This window comes from Bactrocera dorsalis, chromosome 3, assembly GCF_023373825.1.
Source record: "Bactrocera dorsalis isolate Fly_Bdor chromosome 3, ASM2337382v1, whole genome shotgun sequence".
NCBI lineage: Eukaryota > Metazoa > Arthropoda > Insecta > Diptera > Tephritidae > Bactrocera > Bactrocera dorsalis.
The window spans coordinates 17789010-17815337 of NC_064305.1; the positions used below are offsets into that span (position 1 = coordinate 17789010).

At 35.5% G+C, this 26328-nt stretch overlaps 1 protein-coding gene across 2 annotated transcripts; it reads left to right on the forward strand.

Annotated features, from left to right (window-relative positions):
- Positions 1-542: 542 nt before the first annotated feature.
- On the forward strand, positions 543-25364 carry LOC105224705 (uncharacterized). 2 transcript variants are annotated; one of them, XM_049452547.1, is made up of 9 exons: positions 543-1131; positions 13382-15927; positions 16136-16194; positions 17212-17372; positions 17455-18649; positions 19482-21256; positions 22337-24456; positions 24540-24648; positions 24712-25364. In XM_049452547.1, the coding sequence occupies exons 2-9, from the start codon at positions 13403-13405 to the stop codon at positions 24874-24876; spliced, it is 8109 nt and encodes a 2702-aa protein (XP_049308504.1). In that variant the 5' UTR covers positions 543-1131; positions 13382-13402; the 3' UTR covers positions 24877-25364. The 2 variants fall into 2 exon arrangements, with proteins under 2 accessions (XP_049308504.1, XP_049308502.1); XM_049452545.1 differs by lacking the exon at positions 543-1131 and adding an exon at positions 9324-9867.
- Positions 25365-26328: the final 964 nt, after the last annotated feature.

A 26328-nucleotide genomic window follows, 5' to 3' on the forward strand; every position in this document is an offset into this window, starting at 1 on the left:
AAAAAATATATTTACTAAATAAAGTTTATTTACGGAAGGCATTTTGACAATTTTGGAGGGCTTTTTTTTATAGTAGGGAGAAGCAACAAAAGCCGAAGTGCTGAACTTTAATCTGCTAAACCTAACCTATTCTCAACTCATGTCTCTCCCACGGAACCACCGGATTATGTATTACGTCATTAAGAGCTTGCCTAACCACAAATGTGAGTTTAATTAAAAATGTTCCCGTTTACAGATGACATATGTATATAAATATGTATGTATATATATTTTTAAATAAATGGGGTTTCTTGAATATTGTTTTTAATTAATATTTTTTTTATATTTTTTTTAATAAATATTTTTTCTCATAATTTTTTTTTATTAATAATTTTTTATTACTTAATTTGCTTCTTTTAATAAAATTAAATTATTTAAATAATATGCTTTTTGTTTGTATTTTGTTTTAAAAAACATTTTTTTATATGAACGCAGCAATAATAAATAATAGTTTTTCAATTGTTAAACACGTTTTTTACCTTTGGCGCCAAATCGAAACCGACGACGCCATTTTGATTTTCGAATGTATACATGTTTCGTTTCCATGTTCCATTTTCCACCTCATTTCACACAAAACAAAAAAATCCCACTATTTTGGTTATCGATAAAAGTCGATTATTTCGCCGGACGCGAATTTTTTTTGGTACAGTATTTCAACGAATTTTCGTAAAAACTACAAAAAATACGAAATAATAAACTAAATTTAAAAAAATGCTACCACAGAATTTTTACACCTTTCGTTTTTTAATATGTTACTTACTTATGTTTAAATGAAAAAAAAACTTATTATAATTAGAATTCACTATTCAAGCAACGTTTTTAGTTTTTGTCTTTTTAAATAAATTCAAAAGCAATGAATCACAGCAATGCAGCCAATTGCCTTGACACGTAGCGTCGCCATTCCGTTTCATTTTCTAGCATTTCGTTTTCACCTCGCAGAATAAAAGTCCTATCGCATTTGTAGTGTACCCACGCGAGATGACAGACTAAATGCGTAATAAACAACTTTAGTGTATTGTGCTTTTAAGAATTACTTATCATTACGAATACGTGTGAGATTACCACCAATTACATTGAAAACAATTTGTATGGGTAAGCAATAATGTGAAATATTATCTTACTAGTGCGGCAAATGTTAAGTCATATGAATATATTGGTTGTTTTTTTTTTCACTTAAAGATTTCTTCGCAAAGTACGAGCATTCGCTTTCGTATCTACGTGCAATCGTACATATCTACGTCCATACATGCGCAAGCATGTTAACACATGTGTATGTGTATGTTGTGTTGTGAATGCTTGTGGTGTGTTGTATAAGTTCTTGTTTTCACCGTTTGTTCATCTATTTTTTGTTCGGCCTTTGCTGGTGATACAATTCATTGGTGGGAGTAACTACTATTCGTTGTCGGAAGTTACTGATCCACGCTGCATACGTATCTTAAGGCAATCGATTTATGTTTGCATGTGCGTTTGAATTTATTTTTGTATGTACATACATACATAAATATATAGATGTGTAAATATTAATTCCTACGAACTGTGCAAACATGAGCTCTTCGATCGCCTACTGAAGTAACCTTAAATTAAGTAAGAAAGCTCAAAAGCATTTTATAAATATAAATTAATTTTTTCTTTTGCCACAGGCCAATAACTTCTAAATTAAGTTGGAATTTTATTGAGAGTGGTAATATTGCACGCGTACCAGTTTACGTTTACAAATAATGTATTAGAGAAATGGTTAGGGATTTGCAAAAATAGGGGAGTGTAATTAAAAAAAAAAACATAAAACTTTAACTTCGGCTGTACTAAAGCTACCTTTTACGGGTGCATTTCTTATAAATAGCAATTATATATTGTGAGATATAAAGTACCAGGAAATTGTAAATAAAATGCATAATGATTAATTATTTATAAATTTTGTCGCTTTCAAATTCCCACCAGATGCAATACAATTATGCCAACGATTTTTCCAGTCCTCGGAACACTTTTCATAAGCACTTTATGGGATGGCCTTCAGCGAATTTTGTTTTATCTCTTTGATCGACTGAAAACGGGTTCCACGCGGCAATTTCAGTTTGGCGAACAAGAAGAAATCATACGGAGATAAATCTGATGAATACGGTGGTTAATCGATGATATTCATTGCGTTTTTGGCTTTAAATCCGTTCACAATCAACACGCTTTTTGAAAAAAAAAATGTTCACCAAAATCATGAACGAACTCGCGAGAGTTATCGAGCTCTTTTGCCATCTCTCTAACACTTGTCTAACAATTTTCAAGCACCATTTCTTTCATTTCTTTTTAATATTTTCATCAGTTGAAGAGCTCAAAGACCGTCCAGAACATTTTTATACTCTTGCAACCAGTTGCTACAGAGTATTATAGTTTTGTTCACCTAACGGTTGTACGTATCCTCTAAAACTAATCGAGATAGATATAGAGTTGTATATATGTATGTACATATAAATATTATAATCAGGGTGACGAGAAAAGTGGAATTCCGGTTGACTGTCTGTCTGTCCGTCCGTCTGTTCGTGCAAGCTGTAACTTGAGTAAAAATTGAGATATCTTGACGGAACTTCGTATGGAGGTTTCTTAGTACAAAAAAAAATTCGAGTTCCAGATGAGCGTAATCGGACCACGGCCACGCCCACAAATCGCCATTAACTGAAAGCTTACAAAGTGCCAAAACTAAGCATCTAATTAAGATATATAACTCGTATTTGGCATACGGGATCGCAGTAGGAACCTGTGGGAAAAAAAAATTTGGAAAAGTGGGAGTGGCCTCACCCTCTAATAAGTTTAATGTGCATATCTCCTAAACTGCATATCTCTTTAAGCTACAACAACCAAATTCGCTCAGCGCGAATACTACAAAAACTCCTATCTATAGCGTGAAAATGGACAAAATCGGATGAAAATCCCGTTTACTCCCCATATAACGGTACTGTTGAAAAGTACTAAAAGTGCGATAAATCAATAACTAAATGCGTCAGAGACGTAACAATTTGCCGCCGTGATAGTATGAGAAAGCTTTATGGGAGCCAGTGTGAAAATTGAACAATGGGCGTGGCACCGCCCACTTTTTGGTGAAGTGCCATATCTCGGGACCTAACTGACCGATTTTGACAAAATTTGTTACGTGGCATTTTTTCATGTTCTCATGTCACGCTGTGAAAATGAGCGAAATCGGACAATAACCGGGCCTACTTTCCATATAGCTCATCTTTAAATTCCACTTCATTTGTTCAGTTTCCAGTACGCAAATCAAGAAGCAATTCATATAACGGGATTAAACTTTGCACGACCACCTATTCTTCAATTCCAACAAAAACTGTTCACGCTACTAGGTACCGAATATACATAAATATTAGGGTGGGCAAAAACAACAAATATTTTTTTTTCGCTAAATAGGCTGATTTCTCATGAAGCGACGAATGATCCCACTTGGACTGCCAGAAACGCTTGTCCAAAGACCGTCGCATATCGACAAACGCCTAGAGGCTGCAACAATGTTGTTGAGGCGGCTAAATTCTAGCCAAATCTCCGGGTTCGTAAAGAGTATGGCAACCTAAATGCTTCAATCTTAGTCGGGCTAAAGCCGGATAGTGGAGAAGAAAGTATCTAAATGTTTCCATTTCATCTTCTTCAGTTCAACCTTGACAAGTTGCGTCCTCCAAAAACATTGCGGCGATCTGAGTCTTGCTAAGTTCGACCTTTTACGTTGCACTGTCGGTCAGAAGGATTTGGCAACCCAAAAGAGCTGGTTTGCTGACTAACGGGTGCTGAGCTCGCGCAAAGCCCAGAGAGCTCAATCAAAGTAGCACCTGTTGGCAAGAGTTATTCTGCGTTGGATTTCGATGCTGACTTTCGTGAGAATATCTTTGTCAAATAAAAGAGTTTTTCAAACAATAACTTAATTTTGAATAATTTGTATGGAAAGCTTCATCTTATAGCGGTCCGATCTTCAGCAGAAATGATCCGTAACGCAATAACGTATAAAAAATAACAAGAAAACAGACATCCCAGAAGAATACCTCCAGAGGTATACTAACATCGCTCGTAAGGCTGCTTCATTTACAAAATATCACCTAGCACGACGTCTTAGATTTGCCAACTGGTCAAAAGAGTGGCTAAAGAGTCCAAAATTATTTTTTTTAGATGGCAAGGGTTTCGAGAGTCTGTGTGACGTCCCCTAGTACAAAGCATGACTCACGGTATACCACGGAAATATAGTAGGCCATTACACGTATGGTACATACTGTCTCTTGTATAGAGGCCTGGCCTAAGCCATCGAATTGAAGACATCATGAATCAGCACGCAAACGACAATATACTGCAAAATGTTATGCCACTATTTGCTGAAGATAACATGCTTCTAAAGTTGATGCCCCACCACGACAACGACCCAGAACAGATTAGCAAGCTGGCACAAGAATAGTTTCGGATCTATGGATTTGAGTTACGTTACGTTCTTATGCGTTACGCAAATAAACATAAATCAGCTCTTCTTTACTACCGCTAATTATTTTGCCACATAATTCCAAGATTTTTCCTTGCCCAATTGATTTTGATATTTGTATTTTATTTATTTTTTATACAGATAAGAATACATTTCCACTGCCTCGACTAATTTATAATCCATTTTTTTGTCGTATTTGCCGCATGCAAAGGTGGTCTACCGAATTCTTCTCCGGTAGAGTATGCACACATTCAACTCCGCTGTCAGTTTTCCGCTACGAACTCAACGAACTCATTCTGGCGCCGCCTTTACTTTAAAATTGCTTCCTGAGTTGATAAGAAGCCCCTCAAGCGGGTATCCAGTACTCAACTATTTGCTCAGACGTTTTTGTGTTTGTGGAAGAGATTATAAGATGCCAAAAAGCTACCAATAAGGATTTTTTTCTTTCGATGCCTTATTTACAATTATCTTTTTTGAAAACTATTTGCTTAGAATAATATATTGCATATGTATGTATGTACTTACGTCATACTATCAAATTATGTATACTTAAAATTATATATGCAGCGATCGGTGTGTTACGTATTTGACAGTTCGCCCTCCATTTGATAGGCTGACGCATAATTCGCAGGACGAAAAATAGGAGACATACATATCTCTCTCACCTACTTATCTACATCAGTGATTTTTATACATTCAATATACATACATACATATATTTATATATATAATATACTATGTAAATTTATTTATTACAATAATTTTTAAAATAACTTTTTCTAAATGTATAATTTGTACGACGATTCTTTATGTCAATTCTACTCTTTATTTCGCTATAAACAAAACGTCAGCTGTTCGTATCTGTGTACACAAAATCCAAACCAAGCACACCAACGCTCAAGCACAGTTGCATTTGTATGATTTTCTTGGACTAAAGACCAATGCTATTGCTGACACTATTGCAGCACATACATATGTACATATGTATGTACATATTTAGTTATGTACAGGTTATATCGGATTTACATAGGTCCACAGATTTATGTAAGGAATTTTCTGATTTCGAGATTGTAAAAGAAACGTTCAGTTGACACACCCATTTTTGCTAGCCATAGCGTAACCTGTTTACTTTAACTGTACTAAATGAACGAAAAAAAAACTTCGATTTTTTCTGACTTTAGCGGTTTCATGAATTGCTAATGCATATTCATATGTACATATAGTATGTATATTTAAGTATATTTGAAGTAGTGTGCTAATCGCTAATTCTTTCTGATTATAGATGTCAGATGTAAGAAATACATTTTCTGTTCCAAATAATTTATGTTCAAACAAGGAAATTTTTGTTGCGGCAACTCGTAGTGATAGTGCGCGAAGGGGACGGAAAAGCAGCGAGTTGCTCGTACTGGGAGAGCTCGCTTTGTGTTCATGCTCATAGTGGTTCGATGCCGCCTTGCATTTTGTGATGAAAATTTCTTCCCTAAATCTCACTATGATTGCCTTCAAAGAGTAAGAAAATTACACTGGGGGTAGTATCGACACGATTTGGTCTATTTTTGCTAATAACGCATACTATTGACATGCCACATACTAATAAATCATTAAGGTACCTCACATACCATCACCAATATATATTGAGTTAAATGAGCCGAATTTTCGAAAATTCTGATATAAGTTATATAGGGGCTAGGTCAAGTTTTCACTTGATTTTACACATTTTGGGCACAAAGATACACTTTTATTAATAAAACACACTCTTTAACTTCGATTGAGATAAATCAACTCAAATTTATAAAGGGTTTTTCAATAGGGACGCTACAAAGGTAGATCGATAGGGACAGCAAACGACGCCATATTTTTTCCCGCTCTTTTGACATTTCTATTCAGTAAAGTTTGCTATTTCTTCATGGAAAGACATACGATACAACAATGTGTCTAAATTATTACAACTTACTACCGAAACTCGGAGTCAGTGACCTCAACTTAGATTCAGCACATTTTTTTCATTTAGACATACTTCTCTCCGAAGTTATATATCTTACATTTACCGATATTTTCGGTAAAATGTCAACCGCAGGCAGCTGGGCCCACTCATTCGGTACCTAGGGTCTTGAACAGTTTTGTTTCAATTTGAACAATTGCTGGTCATAACGTGACATATTTCAAAGCCTTTATTCATGCAAAGTTTTATCCCGTTAAATTGATGAGTGCTTCAAATATAATGTACATATATATCTCCTAAACCATCAGCGCTATGATAACAAAATTCGCTCAGGGCAAATCTTTTTGGCATAGCAATCGACTTTGTGTGGGTGAATTCGAATTATAAGCCTTAGAAAAATAGAATTGTATATTAGAGATATGCCACGAGAAGGTTTTATAAGAGCTGGTTTCAAATTTGAACGAAAGCCGTGTAACCGCACACATTTAGGTGAAAAACCATATCGCGGGACCTACTCGATCGATTTTAACCAAATTAGTAGGTAATATTATCTTGACATTTCTATATTAGTTTCATCAGTCTCATTCACTTTTCGGTATACAAATCAAGAACCAATCAAAACACTGCCTTTGAGAGTGCCGTTTTCTGATCGACCAAAACTACTTTAGCTCCCAGATCCCGAATATGTGGACCCCAGTTCTTGTTGCGTACTTTTTATTGAAAATATCGGTCAATCTGTAGGATATATTATCGAAAAAATTTCTTTCGTGATAATTTTTTTCTGCTACAGCTATGCCAAAAATAGAAAAAATCGATATACCCTTTATAGTGATTTCCGAGTTCCTACCTCTCTTTAAGCCGTTTAGATTGGTTAAACTGTGTGATATTTTAGTGATATCATGTGGACAAGCTTTCTTAAAAATTATATGGTTTAGCGTAAACCTCATATCCCTAATGTAATGAAATCCGATCCTCTGATTGACGTTTTCCTGAGCATCTCAATATATTAAATTTAGCTTTTCCGATTGAGTTTATGAGTTCAATATAATTTTCGCTGTCGGGAAGTAAAATATAGTTATAACACTAATTTAGACCTGTAACATAGATGTTAATAAGTTAATGAGAGACAAATTTGATTGTATCCATTCACGGAACTGAACATCTTCAGCATAACCTCACTCACTTTTCATAACTTGCAATAAAAATCAATAATTTTGCATTAAATATAATGCGTTTACACACATCACCTTATTCACCATATTAACCACACAGCAGACAGAAACGGTGATTTGTGACGCTTGATCACAGAACTGTAAATAAATGCGAACATATTTATCAAACCGATCAGGGCGGTTTTGTTGTTTTTGCTTTTGAAAAGGCGTAATTTAGAAAATGAGTAACAATTAACCACACGTAAGTTTTGAGGTTATGTTAGCATTTCAAATATTCCAAGTGTTTCATGCAGAAAGCATTCGGAATATTCCGAATATTACCTGCCATGCTTATCAACACGTGCGCAGCGAATACTGCGCTGATACACAAATGTGGTATTACGCTTGCATATACAGTATGTGTGTGTATATATACAGATGTGTGCTCGAAAAACAAGGTAAATGTCTGGTAAGAATACACCTAAGAAAATACCTACACCTTGTACATACATACGTACATGTATTATCAAGTTTGTAATGTTCACACAATGTTTCCAAATCATATGTTTACTGTTGTTGGGATCTCTCCTGGGTCTTTTCAATTAAATAAGGGTTTAGTAAGAAAATCAATACTAAAAATTTAACTTCATATTCGTAAAATTAGACTTCATTTGTCAAAATTTTTTATGCACTCATACATATTTCCGCTTCATGAGAGTATGGTAGTGATTCGCAATAATTAAAAAAAAAACAAGAAAAAAACACTAATATCGGCTACACCGAAGCACTCGTGACGGGTGCATTTCTTAAAGCATAAAAGCCGAAAAATTTTGACTTCTTGTACTACGTCGTAATCTAAATTCATATAAAGTATTCTTAAAACTTATAATTGCAATGTTAGGCCTATTAGAATACTTCTCATATAAAAATGTGCGTCAATGTCTCGAAACTGTATTGGTGAGCTGTTAAATGTGTAAAACAAAAAAAAATATTGCTTGCTTTCTTTGAGAAAATTTTATTGTTTCCGTTATTTATATTAGTAAATCGATGAACAACAGAAAATGCTTTCGTACTTGTTGCCTGAAGAAATTCAGAGGAATGTTGCCGGTTACAGAGTCCTTTGCTAGATAAAAATTCGAGTCCGTTGCGATTACATAGGCCCCACCATCGCGGGAACTTTCAACCTTATTTAATATTTGTCCTTTTGCATTGGTCATCCAATTGAAAATCATTTTTTTGCTCTACATAGCCTAAAAAGTATATATACGTTACATAGGCCCGAGTGTCGCGAGAACTTCCAACCTTATTAAGCAATGTTCCTTTTGCAGTGGTTAAACAATTGAAAATTATTTTCTTACTCTACATAACCTAAAAAGTACAAATACATCATATAAACGCAACTGTCGCGGGAACTTCCAACCTTATTAAGCAATGCTCCTTTTGCAGTGGTTATTAAACTGAAAATTATTTTCTTACTCTACATAACCTAAAAAGTATTAAAAAATATTACAGGCGTCTTACAACTCCTATGTTAATAAGCTTTTAATCGCCATTAATATTTTCATTTATATTTGGTCATTGTAGAAATATTTATGTCAAATTCCTAATGAAGTGAGAAAAATCTATAATTTTAATAACAATTGCTAAAGCAAAAATAAATACCGTAATTTTCACCAATTTATGTGTATGTATAACAATATCTCCACGTTCCCGGTAGGAGAGGAATGGAACAGCATTCATCGAAAAAAGAAACAACTGTGAACGCGCTTATCGGTAGTAAAATATCACAAGCCCAACGGTAGTTAGCAACACGTGCTTTTAACATGAAAATCTTATAACTATATTTAATATACGCTTTTAACAAGTTAATATATTTCATTATTATTATATTTTTTTATAATTTCGATAATACAACCGCACATTTCCCAGTATTTTTGTGTGCTGTATTCACAACAAGAACAAAATAGTATCGATACTTTTTCGTGTGCTTGCCTTTTGACTCGCTGTCAATAGTTGTGTGTGAACGATACGAGCATATATTGGAACACAAGTGAAAAGACATCAAGACACAACGATCGTACATTAGTTGTTAAATATTCGCTGCTGTTTTATTGTTCTAAAATAACGTAAAAAACTGCAGAAATGTGCATTATTTAAGAAAACAATGTGCGTGGAGTGCTAGTGCAAATTTTGAGTAATGAAATATTGAACCGGTGAATGGTGGTAATAGCAAGCAAACGCTTACCCTGGAATTTGTGTTATGCTGTGTAGTTAAAGTAAGTTTGTGCATGTGTGGTTGGTTGCGGCGTTTAGTTCTTGGCTAATCGAACAGTGTCATCAGCGTTAGGTTGATATGTTGATTAGTTTCGTTTTGTTTAAGCTATTTCGAATATAAGTGCTGTGCTGCTGTTTGTCATGTTTCTTGTTTTCTTTGTGTACCAGAATTACTTCATTTCTAAAATGGAGTATATTGCGCTAAGCCAGCTGTTTGTGCCGTTCTCATGTGCTTGCATTTGATTTCCTTCAAGTATGTTACACCATTGTTTCGATTGTTAAAAAAAATGAATATGTCTGTATATCGAGTGTGAGAGTTGCAAAACGCCTAGTGTGATGTGATTTAAATTTTTAACGGTCAAGTATTGCATAACAAAATATTAATATATTCCGTTGCGTAAGAAAAGCATATAGTGGAACAAAGCAAATTAAAAAAAAAATGTTAAACAAATTAACAATACAAATTTTTAATACTTATTAGCATTAGAATTTGAAATTTTTTTTAATCAAAATACAACAGATAAAAAATGTAGTGTATTATTCTTATTATTGTTATAGCGGCAAATATTATAATTTAAAGGAATGCTATCGAGTTGAGAGTCCTTCCGGATACGTACTGAGATTCGAGTGTCATGAGAGCAGATAATGCCAGCATTTTCCATTTTCCAGCATACATACATATGAGTCTATTTTAAAGAGCTTTTCTGTGGAAGGTGAAAATTAATTTTTTCTTCTTTTGCAACGGACTATGAATTTTGAACTAAGACGAAAAATATTGCAAATATATACATACTTATGTACATACATATATGTCAAATGTATTTATTGTTGGATAATTTTCACTTATGTACATATAACTTATAACTAAAACTATTATGATGAACTATTACTCTAAATAATTAAATGTTAAATGTTTAGTTTAGTAAATTAAAAAAAAATATATATATTGGCGTATAAACTTACATAATATTCAATTTTTTTTATTGTCAAAAATGAAGCTGATAAAACCACATTTCATAAAAATATGTGAATTAGAACATATATTCCCGATATGCTCGACATCGGCGTAGTCCATGGAGTAGTTATTGGAAATTATTTTTATAACTACTCCCAAAGCATCTCTGATACTGTTTTGTGTGAATTTTTTTCAAACCATTTTTTTTGTTTTTAATTGGAAGTAATTCATGCAAAAAAACATTAAAATTTAAAATGTGTTAAAAACAGTTGCATTACGGGGTTAGGGGTAGTCAGAGGCACGAAAAAATGAGAATCTTCAGTATTTTTTTTTTTTGCTATTATGCTATGTTTGTGTTGACCCTGTTCCAAAAAAGGTACTTGCGGTGACAACCATAAGTCCTTGGAGTTTCATCTAAAATCAATCGGACAAAAAAAATAGTTATATAAATAGATAATCCTGGGCCTAATCGAAGGATTTTTATTTATGTTTTTTTCACAATTAACAAAATGGCGGTCTCAGGAAATTTTTTCTAAAATTGGTCTTAAAAAACAGTTAATTGGTCTTAAAAAATCGAAATTTTTGAAAAAACAACAAAATCTTTTGATCAGGCCCGAGTTTAGTATGTATTCTAAGAGCTATATAAATTTCATTAAAATCTACTGAGCGGTTTTCGAGTTACGGTTGTCACCAGTTCAAAAAACCTAGTTTTGAGAAAAACGCGTTTAAAGTTTCACACTAGCGCTTTGAAGTGCCCGAGCCCTCTTTCTTATTTCTCGATTAACTCAAAAACTAATTATCGGATCAACGTGAAATTTTCAGAGAATATTTTTAAGATATTACACTTAACGAAAATGCAAAAATTTAAAATAATTTTTTGAAAATTCTGACTACCCCTAACCCCTTAAAGCACTTGACTTTATAACTTTATTTATCGTTTACACATTAGACGGTGATGACGACTGGTGTAAACACATTAGCGGGTACACAACTGCATTGCACTTTATAGAGCATTTCAGCATTCCACATGGTCCAATAATGTCAGGGTCTATACGATGTGAGATAATTAAATGCATCGGAAATCAAGTTGTACATACAAGTGGTTATCGTGAAGTAGAATAAATAGTTTAATGGCTAAAATCCCATAGACAAAATAATTTAAAACAACCAATCGGTAAAAAGCTTATTTCGTACTGAAAAAAATAGAAAATTTTCACGTTGGTTGATAGGCATTCACATTGAGGTTTCACTACATATGTATATATGTATGTATGTATGTACAGTAAATATGTATGTATCAACATGATCGATTAAATGATTGACCTAATTAATGCAAAAATGTTAGGTTAAGGGGAACACATAGCGTAAACGCTCAAAAAAGGTGATTTCCGTTACTTTTTCTTTGATTATATCCTCACAGTTTCAAAAAAATGGCATTTCATTTTTAGCGAGTTATTCAATATTCCCGAAGTTATTAAAGAATACATAGGCCCTAAACTGTTGAACTGAAAGCAAAATGCTTAAGGTATTGCCTATACAATGACTTACGTTTTAGAAAAAACCAATTTTAATAAAAATGGCAGAGAAAATAAAAGCGATTAGATGATTTGTTTTTGACTGACAAAGCGAATCTTGAAATGTAGTTTTGAGAAAACGCATTTAAAGATAAATCGCTTGAGCTGATTGAACTTGGCGGCTATAAATCAGCTGTAACTCAAAATAGTTTCAAATACAAATTTAAAATTTAAAATGCATTAAAATGTGCAAAACCAAAAAAAAATAGGGGGATTCTCTTGCTCTTGCAAGATTGCAGATTACAAAAATCCTATACCAAAATATGTACACAAGGGCACGAGAGCACCCATTGCAGAATCTAGTAATATATGAGCGGCTGATTCGGTCAATTTATTGTAAATGACAATTGTGCATGGCTATTGTGAATTGGCTCACCTTTTGCACTCATTCTTAACAAAAAAAAAAAACTGTAACAAATCTTTATAGTTTAAATAGAAATTATAAAATCTTTATACGAGTAATTTACCTTTCTCAACAATTTAACGTCAAAATATGTATGTATTTAAGTAAAATGACAACTAGCACAGGGTATGGGTTTTGGTCTGACATACGTATATTTTACAGCCATCGCAAATAATTTTCTGCGTGTGTTTGTTGTTGTGCCGTTGCAACAAGAGAAAAATTCTGCATGCGTGAACCGTGCAAGGGTTTTGCAAGAGCAAGAGAATCCGTAATATATTTTTTCGAACTTCCAAACTGAGGCTGTTAAAGAATTTCTTGAAACATTTTAAACTTTTAATTACATATTCATAAATATTTTACAATTTTAGTACCTATACGAAATTGGTTTCAAATCTGTTTAACGGTTTTATGAAAATACAATATGTTTTACGACAAACGATTTAAATTAAATATTAATTAAAAAAAAAACAGTAAAAATTAAAAAGTAAATAATTTCCAAGACCATCTGTATTATTATATTTTTTTGGTAATTGTTAAAAATTAAATAATTTACGAAAGCATCTGTATTATTCTATTCTTTTTAGGTAACTGTTAACAGTCTCACAATGCATTTGACTAAACATCAATTAAAGATAATTCCACGCATTCAACGTAAATACAATGTGTCTATTGGATTTTTAAAATCGAATTTGGCCAAAATTGAAAAATTCCTTTGGTATGCATTAAGTCCACGATTGGTGATCAAGCGTGTCGCTATACGAAAAGGAAGCAAGCAACGGATTATTTTAAACTATTATCATTTGAGGAGGGTTTTATTCGATCAAGCCGAACGCAAAGTATTCAAAACACGCAGGCGAAATGTACAACTTTGGTCCAAACAGATCGTTTCTTATCTGCGTCGAAAATACGGCGTTAAAGAACATATTGAAATAACCTCGCTTAGTGATAATGCAGATACGATAAATAAACAACAGGAAGAAATAGCTGGCAGTGGAAATATGGCTCCCGACGAAGTGAGTAAACAATTGAAGGAGCAATTGGAAATACTGCGTAGCGGAAAACGAACAGTGCCGCTCATGGAAAGTGAAACCAAATCAATTGTGGATGAGACGAGGAATGACTCAGTAGAGGCAGCAAGTAGCAGCACACTATTACAGGCAACAGAATTGTTGAGTCAATGCCCTACAAATGTTGTAGCTGATAGCAATCAATTTAGCCATATTACTTCAGAAGTATTAGATAAGACTGAAAGCGCCGTTCAAAGCACATTGGAAACGACGCCAGAAAAACAAATTATGGGCAGTGACGAAACACGCTCTGAACAACCAAAGCATAGCTACAAAACTGATAGAAATATTGATATTGACGGTGAGAGCGTTGAATTGCCTGCCGTAGATACAGCTACAAAAACAGCTATCGGTATTGCAACAAAATCAGCAACAGAAATGTTACAACAATGTGCCGATAAGAAAACAACCAGATCGTTAAGTAACAACAGTAATTTTTTGGATATGCTTATGAATAAGGTGCGTGGCAAAAATGTACTTACAGAGACCGCTAGCAATACGAAAGTTATTCAGTCTCCACCGCAAGCTAAGGAATCAGCTGAAACAAATGTTGAGAAAGCGCCCGATAACAACGAACATTTCACCGACTCAGGTGAAGAGTTCTTCGGTTTCGACGAGACAGAGCGTCTACCCGGCATGTTGCTAACACCACTCGTACCATTTTCGGCACAATCCAAGGGTAATGCTAATGTGGCTTTCATCAGTGAGTCATTGAATGAGTTTATGCGTGAAAATTTGCTTGAAAGTAGTAATTGTGTTGCTGATGGCATTGAAAATGCCGCTGGCCGCAGACATCGTCAGGCCACATTGGGTGGTTTGGTCACACCCGACTGTATACCGCCGCAAATGCAGATGCCTTTAGTACCAGAAAGTTTGCAAAAGTTACGAACGGTCGCCGAGAGACGTCAATTTCTGCAAAAGTTCAATCGCAATCATAAGTTGGCGATCATTAATAATGAGGCGGCAATTTGCCGAGAGCTACAGCGAAAAATGCGTCATCACAAATCGAAAAGCGTCTCACAACAGTCATTACAGGCACCGAATTCCCAAATGCCATTTACACGACAAGGTTGGCAAGCGGCTTCGTTTGTCACAACAGAATTCAACCATTATTATTATCAAACCCTGGATGTGATTGATGGGAATGAACGCGAGCGCGTACGACTGCCTGGAGTTCGCGGCAATAATGCGGAACGTAATAAGCAACCATATCTCAATCGAGTGCCGAGTAACTTTTTGCGCAATAAATGCAATCCAAATACTTGCAGCGATGCCTTAATAGGAAGAGATTTGAAACCTGTAAAGGCAGAACCGGATAAGAAAAAACTCAATAAGACGCCACTGCCGAGAGTGTTCAAACCCTGCCCACTGTCACATAAACCCTTCCAAAAACCGTTAGATGATGAGACTGCACCATTGTTGTTGGCTGGCGGTAGCATGGCGGTGGTGCGCATGCCCATTGTGGAACTGGAAGTTTTTCCTGCACTTGGCAAACCACTACACGACGTAGCCAAACGTTATCTAGATTATATACTCCCACACTGTGATATAACGCGTGAATGGGCTGAATTCAGCGTTTCTACATTACAACAATCAGCTGAATGTAGGAAAAATGATGATCAGTCGAAAGACGGTGGTGATGATACCAAAGTACCCACTGAATCGTACACATTCCCCATTCCATATATGAACGATCGCAGTCACATACTGGTACGTCGTGTGGTTGATCGTTCAGAGAAACTTGATGAAACATTTGAGGCGACTACATCACCTATAGAAGACTTTTCATTTCGTGCTAATATTGAAGAACACGATAGTGAATTAGTCGAGTGTGCCGATGTTCTAAGTGAGATGATAAATAGCGTCGCTATAAGTTGCAGTGAGAATTCGTTCATCAAAATAGATCCGGATGGACTGCAAACCGAAAAGGAGGAGAATGTGGAGTTGAAGCAAGAGAAAGTCGTCGGCAGGCTGAAAGAGGAAAAAAGTTGTAACATCAAAGCACCGGATGAATCTAAGTTAGTCAATCAAGCTGCGGCAAATAAAAAACAAAACCGTCTTCTGTAAGTATGAATATCTTTAAAATTATTTTACTAAATTCTTGTTTTATTATTATTATTTAATTGCTTTCATTGAACATAAAGGGACCGAAAGAGTACATTGAAAGTCAATTAAAAAATTATATTCTATGTAGACTAAATTCTAATAATATTTTTAAATTAAAATGGCATGACATAATTAGAGATCTTACTTTTTTCTTATTGTTTACAGATTGGAATTGCGCCGCCTAAATGCAACTATAATTGACGCCGCTGTAAAGGCTGAAAAAGGTAAAATATTTATTCAAACTTGATGTTGTTCAAGATGCGTTCCAAAGTAAACAGGACTTTTTGAATCTGCTATCTTTATCGATTGTACAGTGAGAATTTCATGACATTTCATCGATTGGCAGTGAAGTTATTGCATTTTAAGTGTCAGTATGTTTGTGTTATCGGTGCGAAAATGAGCTTCCAACAAAGAGTCAACATTAAATTTTGTTTTAAAATTGGTAAAACTTTTATCGAAATGTTTCAATTGATGAAACAAGTTTATGGCGATGATTGCCTATCCCGTAGCCGAATGCACAGGTGGTTTCAACGTTTTCAAAGTGGTCATGAAGACATAAATGACGATCAACATGTGGGCTAATCAAAATCCGTCGAAACTGTGCGTGAATTCATCAAAAATCAGCCGAAATAATCATTGAAATTCATGGAAATGGAATTCAACATCTCCAAAACATCGATTTATCGCATTTTGACCGAACATTTGGGCTTACGAATGGTGTGTGCACGGTTTGTTCCGCACAAATTGACTGACGACTAAAAATTGCTCAGAATCCAACATTCGAAGGATGATTATTTGATCAAAAATCACATTTTAACAATTAACCACTCCCCGTATTCACCTGATATGGCACCTTGCGACTTCTTCTTTTTCGGAAAAATGCATTTGCCCATGAAAGAATAACGTTATGCACACCATTCAAAAAGCTTGCACCGGCATACTGGCGGCCATACCGGCCAACGAGCTAAAACACTCGTTCGACATGCTTTTGGACCGTGCAAAAAGCTGTATTGTAGCAGAAGGAAACATTTTGAATAAAATAAATTGATTTTGCCGAAAAAATCATTTGTTCTTTTTTTTAAGTCCTGTTTACTTTGGAAACCACCTTGTGTGTCTACTTATAGGCTAGAGATTTCCTCAAATTTCTAATTTTCCTCCATAAATAAAAATCTTAAAAGCTGCAATAGTGAATGTTTTTCATTGTATTGTTCGTTATATGTATTAACTGTTTTTTTTTTCAGGAGCGAAGCCTTGTACAAAGGAGTATTGTACGTTTGGTTGTATTTGTCAAAGTCTTGCCGATGACTATCCTTTACGTCAACATTGTGGCAAATCCAAGTGTGTCATAGAGTGCACATGCAAAACACCATCTCAATCTCGCATAATGCGTCTGGAAACAGATGTTAGTATATTTTATTATATTTAAATATAACTTTCAGAAATATGCTAAATACTAAATAAATAATTATTTTTCAACCAATTAGGGGCGATCAATCACAACAGAAGACGCTTTTATGCTGCGTAGACAGGCCACTGCCCGACTAGCGCGTATGGAGAAAGAATTCACATCCACAATAGTGTTAACTGAAAATGAAACTCTGCTTATCAATGAGTCACAATATGATAAGAAACGGCGTTGTACCAAAGCGCCAAAGCGTTACGAAGACTTTGCTGACACGGAAGAGGATTATGCTGGGCGAACTTCAGCAATCACGCCTCCAAAGAAAACACAAAATACCGCCGTTGTGGCAATCGAAGCAGCAACAGACACGACTTTAAATACTGGATTTTCGGAGACAACTACTGAACTACGCGAACCCATATATGTGAACGATAATGTGTTGGAAAAGCTCAAACATTGCACGGTGCCACTAATACGTTTGGAAAATATACAAAATATGGCGGTATGGTGTATGGTGCATGAGTTATACAAATGCTATTGTGGCGGTCGTGCTACCGATGGAAAACCGCTCGTTATCGAAAAGGATAACAATGTGACCACTAGCAATGAACAAACGTCTGCTGGAAATAAACAAAACGCTTCCACAGAGGACGATTATATTGTAACGTCCACAAAAGCACGTTATTCATTTGAGACGGTTGAGCAAGCAGTCGATGAAGCAGATGCAGAGTCGCGCGAAGAAAATGAGATATTCAGAAAGAGAAGAGAGAAACGAAAAAGTGCCGATCGCAAATCTCAAGGTAGTGTTGTGAAGTATAATAGTACAGACGATGAACGAGATGAAAGCGATAGGGAAGATGAGATGCTGGAAGAATCATTGGCTTCAGACTACAATGGGGATATTGGTCGTGCAAAACGGCCGAAACTGGCAAAACGGCTAGAACGACGTGGGCGCCCAAGCGAACTTGCATTCATTAATAAATATTTCAACACCGATGTGGACGGTTGCCGGCGTGTGGTTGTGGTGCCGCGCAAAACCTACTTACGTATAAATCGCAAACGGCGTTTCGAAGTTGAAGAATTTATAGCGAAGAACGAGAATAAACAGAGCATGCTATTGTTGAATGAACACATAATGCGTTCAGTTTATTACCACAAGCATGAGGTGGAAAAGCAACGCAAAGAAGCGGCACAGGAATCGCTGTTACAAACGAAGAAACGCAAATTAAATGATGTAGAGTTAACGGAACAGGAGGATACTTTCCACAAGGATAAACGTGAGTTGCTATAATAAATATAAAAATATTTGAATTAATATTGAATTAAAAATTTTTTTTATTGTGTAAATGCGAAAATCTTAAGTAAAAAAAATGTAAAATTTTTAATCTCAAATACCGAATTGAAAAAAAAAATTATACCAAATTAGGAGTTGAAATTAAAAATACAAAAATCGTACTAAAACTTGTAAATATTTAATTATATGCTTTCGATTTTAAAGTTTTTAAAGTAATCTCAAATACCGGATTGGAAAAAATATTATACCAAATACGGAATTGAAATTAAAATTCCAAAAACCGTACTAAAAAAATTTTGTTAGTATTTAATTATATGCTTTCGATTTTTTTAACGCGGTATTTAGGATTAACAAATTATTTTTTATTTTTATTTATTTATTTTATATTAATTTTATTTAGAGACATATTTTGAGTGTTATCAATTTTAATTTTTAATTTATTTATATTAATTTTTATTTTAATTTAGTTGAAGATTAAAATTTTATTTTTTATTAATTTATTTTTAATTTTTAAAATAAATTCTAATCGAAAATTCAGACTTGTAAATTTATTTACACCACATTTTATTTACCCACATCAGATTTTCAATTTTTAATCTAATTTTAATTTTTTTATTGAAAATTTTATTCTCAATCCGATTTTGGGACATTTGTAATTTAATTTTTATTTTTATTTTTTTTTACAATTCTAATCTTTCATTTTTAAATTACAAATAGTTTTTTTAGTTTTTTAATTAGTAAATTTGAAACTTTATAATGCACTTGGCAGCTTAAAAATATATAATAATCATATTTTTTCGCTTTTTCCTTTCCAGAGTCGGACAAAGAGCCGATAGAGCCAGCGAAGAAGAAAGAACGACAAGTTGTTGAACTGATTGATGAAGATTCCAGCCAGTCATCGGTTTCTTCCTTACTTTCTGTGCCTGATGGCAAGCCAACAGCTGACACAAAACTACAGAGTAAACGTAAACGCTTAGAAGAACGTAAACTGCAGAGCGGCAAAAAAATTGAAGAAGATACTGCAATATATGATAATAGCACTCATATTGAGGAAGATAGTAATCCGACCAGTAGCACAGCCGACTCGAAAAGTACACAGCAGGTCAAAACGAGTGAAAATACAAAGATAACGGAAAATGCGTACACAATCAGCGACGATGATGCACAACCGTCGGTCTCGTCTACGGTTTCAGATGGTGTCACAGACCTCAGTGCAGCTCCCTCGGAATCGCTCGGAGCGCTTTCAACTTCGCGTTTGGATTTCTTCAGAGACGTAGTGCGTAGTATGAACAATTTGGTGAACAAAAAGATGCAAGATATCGGATTAGCGCTAAAACGTGAAAGCAAAGTAATTCCCGCCCCAAATAACGACATACTCTGTATAATTAAATGGTCCAACTTTTTGGATGCCTTCATTGAAGGCTTCGTCTTTATATGGCAGGTTAAGCTGCGCGATGAACAAACTTTCTTTGCTGCCACAATAAATAATATGATGCCAATGGTATTGGATGCTGTCGGTGTGGTGAACATAGCAGCATTACCAATGCAACAACTGCCTCTAATGGGTCGTATGTTGCTGCAACGCTGTCGCACGTCGCAAACTCGTGATCTGGCGATTGTAATGCAGGGGCGCGCAAAATATTGGCTCGTTAAGGGTTTCTTGCGTGCCGATAAATCTAGCGCCTGTGCTAAGCCAACACCAAAGACACACCCATTGTTGACACGTAAAATTAATGTATTATCTAGCTTGTTAGCTAAGCAACATATACGTGAATTGAACAAAAAGGTCGCACAGAAACAACTGGAGGAGCTTACAGCAACCGAAACGGCGAACGAGCCAACAGCAACATCTACGCAAAATATCGCGCTTACCCAACAATCTCTGCTGCGTACACAGCCACCGCCATTAGCCCATTTGGAAAAAGAAACAAAGCCAACACAGAACATTAAAAACGTACAAAAGATAAAGTCACCCGAAGCAAGTGAAACTAAGGGCACTCTACAAAAGAAACCAGAGCCGGCGATAACACGCGCCACCCTACCGACTGGTACAATAAGTACGAAAACATCAAATGCTGTGCATAAGTTAAAATCGGGCAACGGGTTATCGATGCTGCAAGAATTGATTGGCAACAGTCAGTATTCGGAAATGAAGACAAATATTGCCTTCCGTAAAGTAATGTCTCACGATATTGATGAAATGAATGTACTAGATGTTACATCGGAGCCACATCGTTGGCTAGTACTGGATCTTTATAGAGATTTTTCGCATATATATGTGCCGGACTTCCAAGAACTAGTGTCACTTGATCGCATACAGAAAGTGATGTCATTCAGTAGGCAAAAGCAGAAGATTGTCAAGTTACAATTCTTTAAGGACGCAGCATACGATGCTTTCGTGATACCACATTCTGAACGAAAAATCTTCTTTGGTCCGTTAAAACTGAATATGCCACCACCCTTACTGATTTTGCTACAAAGCGTTGATCGCAAAATGATGCTTCGGGAAACATATCAGCAAATGCACAACATACAAGGCGGTGCAAAAGAGAGTACAACAGCATTTTGGGTTGTACGGAAAAACGGGCAGGTAAAAATATGCATTGCAATCGATTTTAAGTTGTTATTTTTGGCGCATTGTTGTTGTCTTTTTTTATACCCTGAAAATACACCCTGGTTGCCACGAAGTTTTTGTAACACCTTAAAAAGGAAACGTCGGAGTTGAGTCGATTTAGCCATGACCGTATGTCTGTCCGTCTGACTGTATATACGCGAACTAATCCCGCAGCGTTTAAACTTTGGATCTAAAATGTTGCACACTTTTTTCTCTCAAGATGCTGCTCATTTGTCGGAATCGCCGACCCACTATAGCATACAGCTATCATAAGTCCCTCAGTTTTTAAGATATCGTTTTGAAATTTTGCCAATGTCATTTTCTCTTCAAGAAGCTGCTAATTTGTCGGAACTGCTGATATCGAACCACTATAACATATAACTGCCATACAAGCTGAACGATCGGAATCAAGTTCTTGTATGGAAAACTTTTGCATTTGACAAGATATATTCACAAAATTTGGTATAGATTATTTTCTAAGGCAACAATGTAATCTCCGAAGAAATTGTTCAGATCGGATTACTATAGCATATAGCTGCCATACAAACTGAACGATCGGAAAAAAGTTCTTGTATGGAAAACTTTTGCATTTGACAAGATATATTCACAAAATTTGGTATAGATTATTTTCTAAGGCAACAATGTAATCTCCGAAGAAATTGTTCAGATCGGCTCACTATAGCATATAGCTGCCATACAAACTGAACGATCGGAAAAAAGTTCTTGTATGGAAAACTTTTGCATTTGACGAGATATATTCACAAAATTTGATATAGATTATTTTCTAAGGCAACAATGTAATCTCCGAAGAAATTGTTCAGATCGGCTCACTATAGCATATAGCTGCCATACAAACTGAACACATAGTTACTAAAAGAAATGCACCTGTGAAGGGTATATTAGCTTCGGTGCAGCCGAAGTTAACGTTTTTTCTTGTTTTTATTTCTGAAGGGTATTAAAGCTTCGTTGCAACGGCAGTTCACGTTTTTTTCTTATTTTTTTCCTATAGAAATTATAATTGCGATTTCACAAGTTTTGATTTTATAATTTTACTAGGTTTACTTGGATTATAAATTGGATGGCTCCGCAGCGAATACCGCGAAATCTGAAAATGCATCCGTTGCAGAATTGCAAGTCAAGGAAACAGTGCAGCTACCTGAATCGGATGACGATGATTGTATGATTGTTGAGGATGAAGAACCATCAGGTTCATTTTCAGCACTCGAGCCACTGCCTCAACCGAATATCACAGTGAAGCCATTATCAGAATTACAATCAACACTTAATCCGTCTATACCAGCACGGCAGCTTACCAATTACACAATTCAAAGCAGTGCAAATTCGAATCGTTTGCAAATAACAAATATGGGCACCACACCTGTTAGTAATAATAGCGTTGCGACCACTGTAACAGAAACGCCTACCGCACAATTGAAATTGTTACAAAGTGGTAATAATGCTGATTTCTTAACTGGCACACAATTGCCGCAGCCACCACCGATAACTATGAATGGACCACTAAACTCTCAATTGGTGCAGTTAACGAATACATCTCAAAGTCTAATACCACCATTAGCAGACAAACAGTCCGCTGCTATACTGTGCAGTCTACCACCAAATGCGGTTATTACAGGTGTGGCGCCAGCACCAAAGGAAGCGCCATACAGTACGACAATCTATATTTCCAATGTCGCTTCCACCGTACCATTAGTCGCTAATGGAGCACAAGGTAATGACAAACCATTTGCCACAACTCTTGAAACCAATGCTCAGACTTCAGCCAAAACCAGTGGCCAAACTGTCATCAATACATCGGAAAATATGTCAAACGTTAGATTTCTTACACCTGACGTACGGGTAACGGCTACCGGAGACACCACACCAAACGAATTGTTTACCACACCCGCTTTGACAACGATGAGCAACACTAATACTGGCTTTGTCTCATTGCCTGTCAGTCAACAACAGAATAGCATATTGGACAAGCGAGAGAGTGTAGGAAATTCCACACAGTCGCCATCGACTGCTGGAAACACAACGAAAGCTATGCCACAGACTGCCACAGAACGACAACACACACCGGGAGAGGTGAAATCTTCGAATAATATCTCAGCCGGTGATTGGAAACGTTTTCTACTGGGTGATAACGGCAAACGTTCAACCATAGGTTCGACAACAATCACTAAAGTGGCTGATAAACTTGAATCTGCTGGCAAATTGGTGATGAATATTGAGGGTGATGAATTTGAACCCGCTGCATCGGTTCTTATTAAACCGAATGCGCCTACACTACCCAGTGAAGCGCCTGAAGTGTCATTGGTTGCTGCTATGGAGTCAAATACAAATAAATGCACACTAAATGGCACAACTGCAATTACAACAATCGGCTCAACAGCAATTTCTGCGAAGACGAAAAAAGCAACAAAATCCGCCACGATTGCCGTTTCCAGGCCAAACACTTCGTCGACAAATACGACGAATACGAATGTGCGATTTAGATCATTGCCGACTCTAAAAGAGTCAAAAATTGCGCAACCGGTAAAAACGACAGTTATTTTTAAATCGCCAACACCGACACACAGCGCAGCGACAAAACCTAAACCAACTATATTAAATTCCATAGTTGCAATGTCGAAAGCGCCAAGCGTTTCCACATCAAATGCCACTACTACGCAGCAATCTTTCAATCAGCAGCTAAAAATATCGTCACACTCAATGCAGCCGTCAAAGGCACAATCTTTTGCTTCTCGTCAATCGTTACCGACTTTGCCGCGTAATTTAATAAACTCACCGATAACAAATGGCGGTAGTGTTAACACGCCTAAACCGTTAATAAACATTAGACCAGCAATTCCAATACCACAACGTGTGAGCACCACAAAACCTACAACACAACGTTTAAGCGATTCGGCGCTTTACGCACCAAATATGCTTAATAATAGGCGGCTGAGCGTCACAAATGTGGCCACAAAGCCCACTGAAACTTCTAAAACTAACACACAATTAGCAAAAACCAAGTCGAGTGAACAATATGGTGTGCTTTGCTCAAGCGCGAATGATGGTTCGCCGAAATTTTGGGCGAAGCGTATGCATAATTCATATTTAATTAAAGTACCGGGTGTAAGCAGCGTCGTGCATCGTACAGACTTGGAAAGTGCTGACACGTTTTTGAATCAGTGAGTAAAGTAGTCATATATTTTTAACGAACATAATGCAATAAATTATGGGTATGCATACTTACAAATTCTATCTACTCCAGGCATCTGCTGAAACAAAGTCCCGCCATGAAATCGAAGCTTCCCATTAAATGGAAGTTTGTGCCATCGGAACAATTAAATCTGCCAATTAAAAGGTTGACAACTAAGAAGGTAGCTAGCATTGTGTATAGAAACTATGAATTACAATTAATAATTTTTTTTTATTTTATTTAGAATGAAAAGTTTGTTGTGCGCTGCGCAAAGCCGGCAGAAAATAGCGCATCTGAGGTCAAAGTCGTCAAGTTGGGTACTGATTGCAATGTTGTCAAAGACGCAGACAATGCTACAGCCACAACACTAGATAAAAACTGTTGCGAACCAATTCTAATCGAAGATTAAAAACTATAAAAGACACTAATTTTATACTTGAAGTCCAATATGCTTATCTTTTATACATACTTACATACATATATCGCTTGTTAGTAAGCTTATCTATTTTGAAAGGAATTGAATCTCATTTATCAGTTAATGTTATTATTACTATAATTTTTATTTAATTAACTTAAATGCAACTTAGTATAACATATAGGTTATGTGTGGTTCATTCCGTAGTAATTTTAGTCGCTTTATGCTGTTAAAGTATTCACAAAGGGTTTGTAAAAATGAAAATACATATGTTTAAAGCTGTTTTTTTTTGTTTGCTATTAATATTGTTTCTGAAGTTTTAGGTACATATACATATACATATAAGTTTGCTTTTTTGCATAGAGCTTGTGTACATCGTTGTACTTGCACAAATTATAAATAAGAAATGAGTTATTAAATTACCTGTAAAATAATAAATATCATATTTAAATGAAGTAAAATTAAATCAACAATTAAACTGGTATTTAATTATTTCTTTTTGTTAACTGACAATGGAGAAGTTGTTGAAATTCCAAACCACCTCTGAGTGGTTAATAGTTTTGCATGAAATACTTTTACTGACAAATCGTATATAACGAGCTCTTCAGCGGTGTATGATTTTAATGTTCGAAATAAAATTTGTCAGAAAGTTGCGATAAACGAATTTTCATCAATGTGCGAAACTGTTAATTGTTTTTGAAACGATGGTAAAGAATTTGATTGTAGATACACTGCAAAGGCAATTAGACAATGGGCGGAAAATTGGTGTGGGGATATTTTTCTTGGCAAGCCATTGGTATTTTACATTGGATAAGGAAGCAATGACCGCCTTTGAGTACAGAGATATTTTGCAAACAAGATAACAACCCGAAACATACTTCGAGATTGATACCTAGGTTGTTCAAAGATGCAAATGTGACCTATATGCAATGGCCTAGGTAATTCTTTCATCCCAACCCTATTCAGACCTTGTGGAATGACCTTAAGAGGAGATTGGCAGCCTTCTTTCCAAAATAAAGAGCAATTGCGGCAGAAAGGAAAGGGACTTTGGAATGATTCCTCAATGGAAACCTGCCTAAAACTGATTCAATCCATGCCACATTGCCTCACTAGCACCCGGTAAGCTATTGGATTTCATTCATGCGTTGGGGCTAAGTGAGAGTCAGGAGAGGGCACAATAGATCAAAGGTCGCGGTGCATTCCTCATCTTTCAAACCAATCAATCAATCCATGCCAAATAGAATTGGAAAACTTATGAAAAACCACGGATAACAGATTATAAAAAACCCATGGACGAACGAAAAGATAATTTGAATTTATGTTTTTTTTTTGAAAAAAAGTGTAACATCTATTATTTTGACTAACGCTATTTCTTGTTTTGGAAAACAATTCCGTTTTAATATTCGGAATGAAAGATTTTTGAGTTTTATATACATATGTAAGTAA

Excerpts from the sequence above, each read along its gene's own strand:
- LOC105224705 (XM_049452547.1), top strand. The coding sequence starts at position 13,403 with ATGCATTTGACTAAACATCAATTAAAGATAATTCCACGCATTCAACGT. Across the intron at positions 15,928-16,135 it reads AAAAAACAAAACCGTCTTCT|ATTGGAATTGCGCCGCCTAA; the intron begins GTAAGTATGAAT and ends TATTGTTTACAG. Across the intron at positions 18,650-19,481 it reads TACTTTCCACAAGGATAAAC|AGTCGGACAAAGAGCCGATA; the intron begins GTGAGTTGCTAT and ends TTTCCTTTCCAG.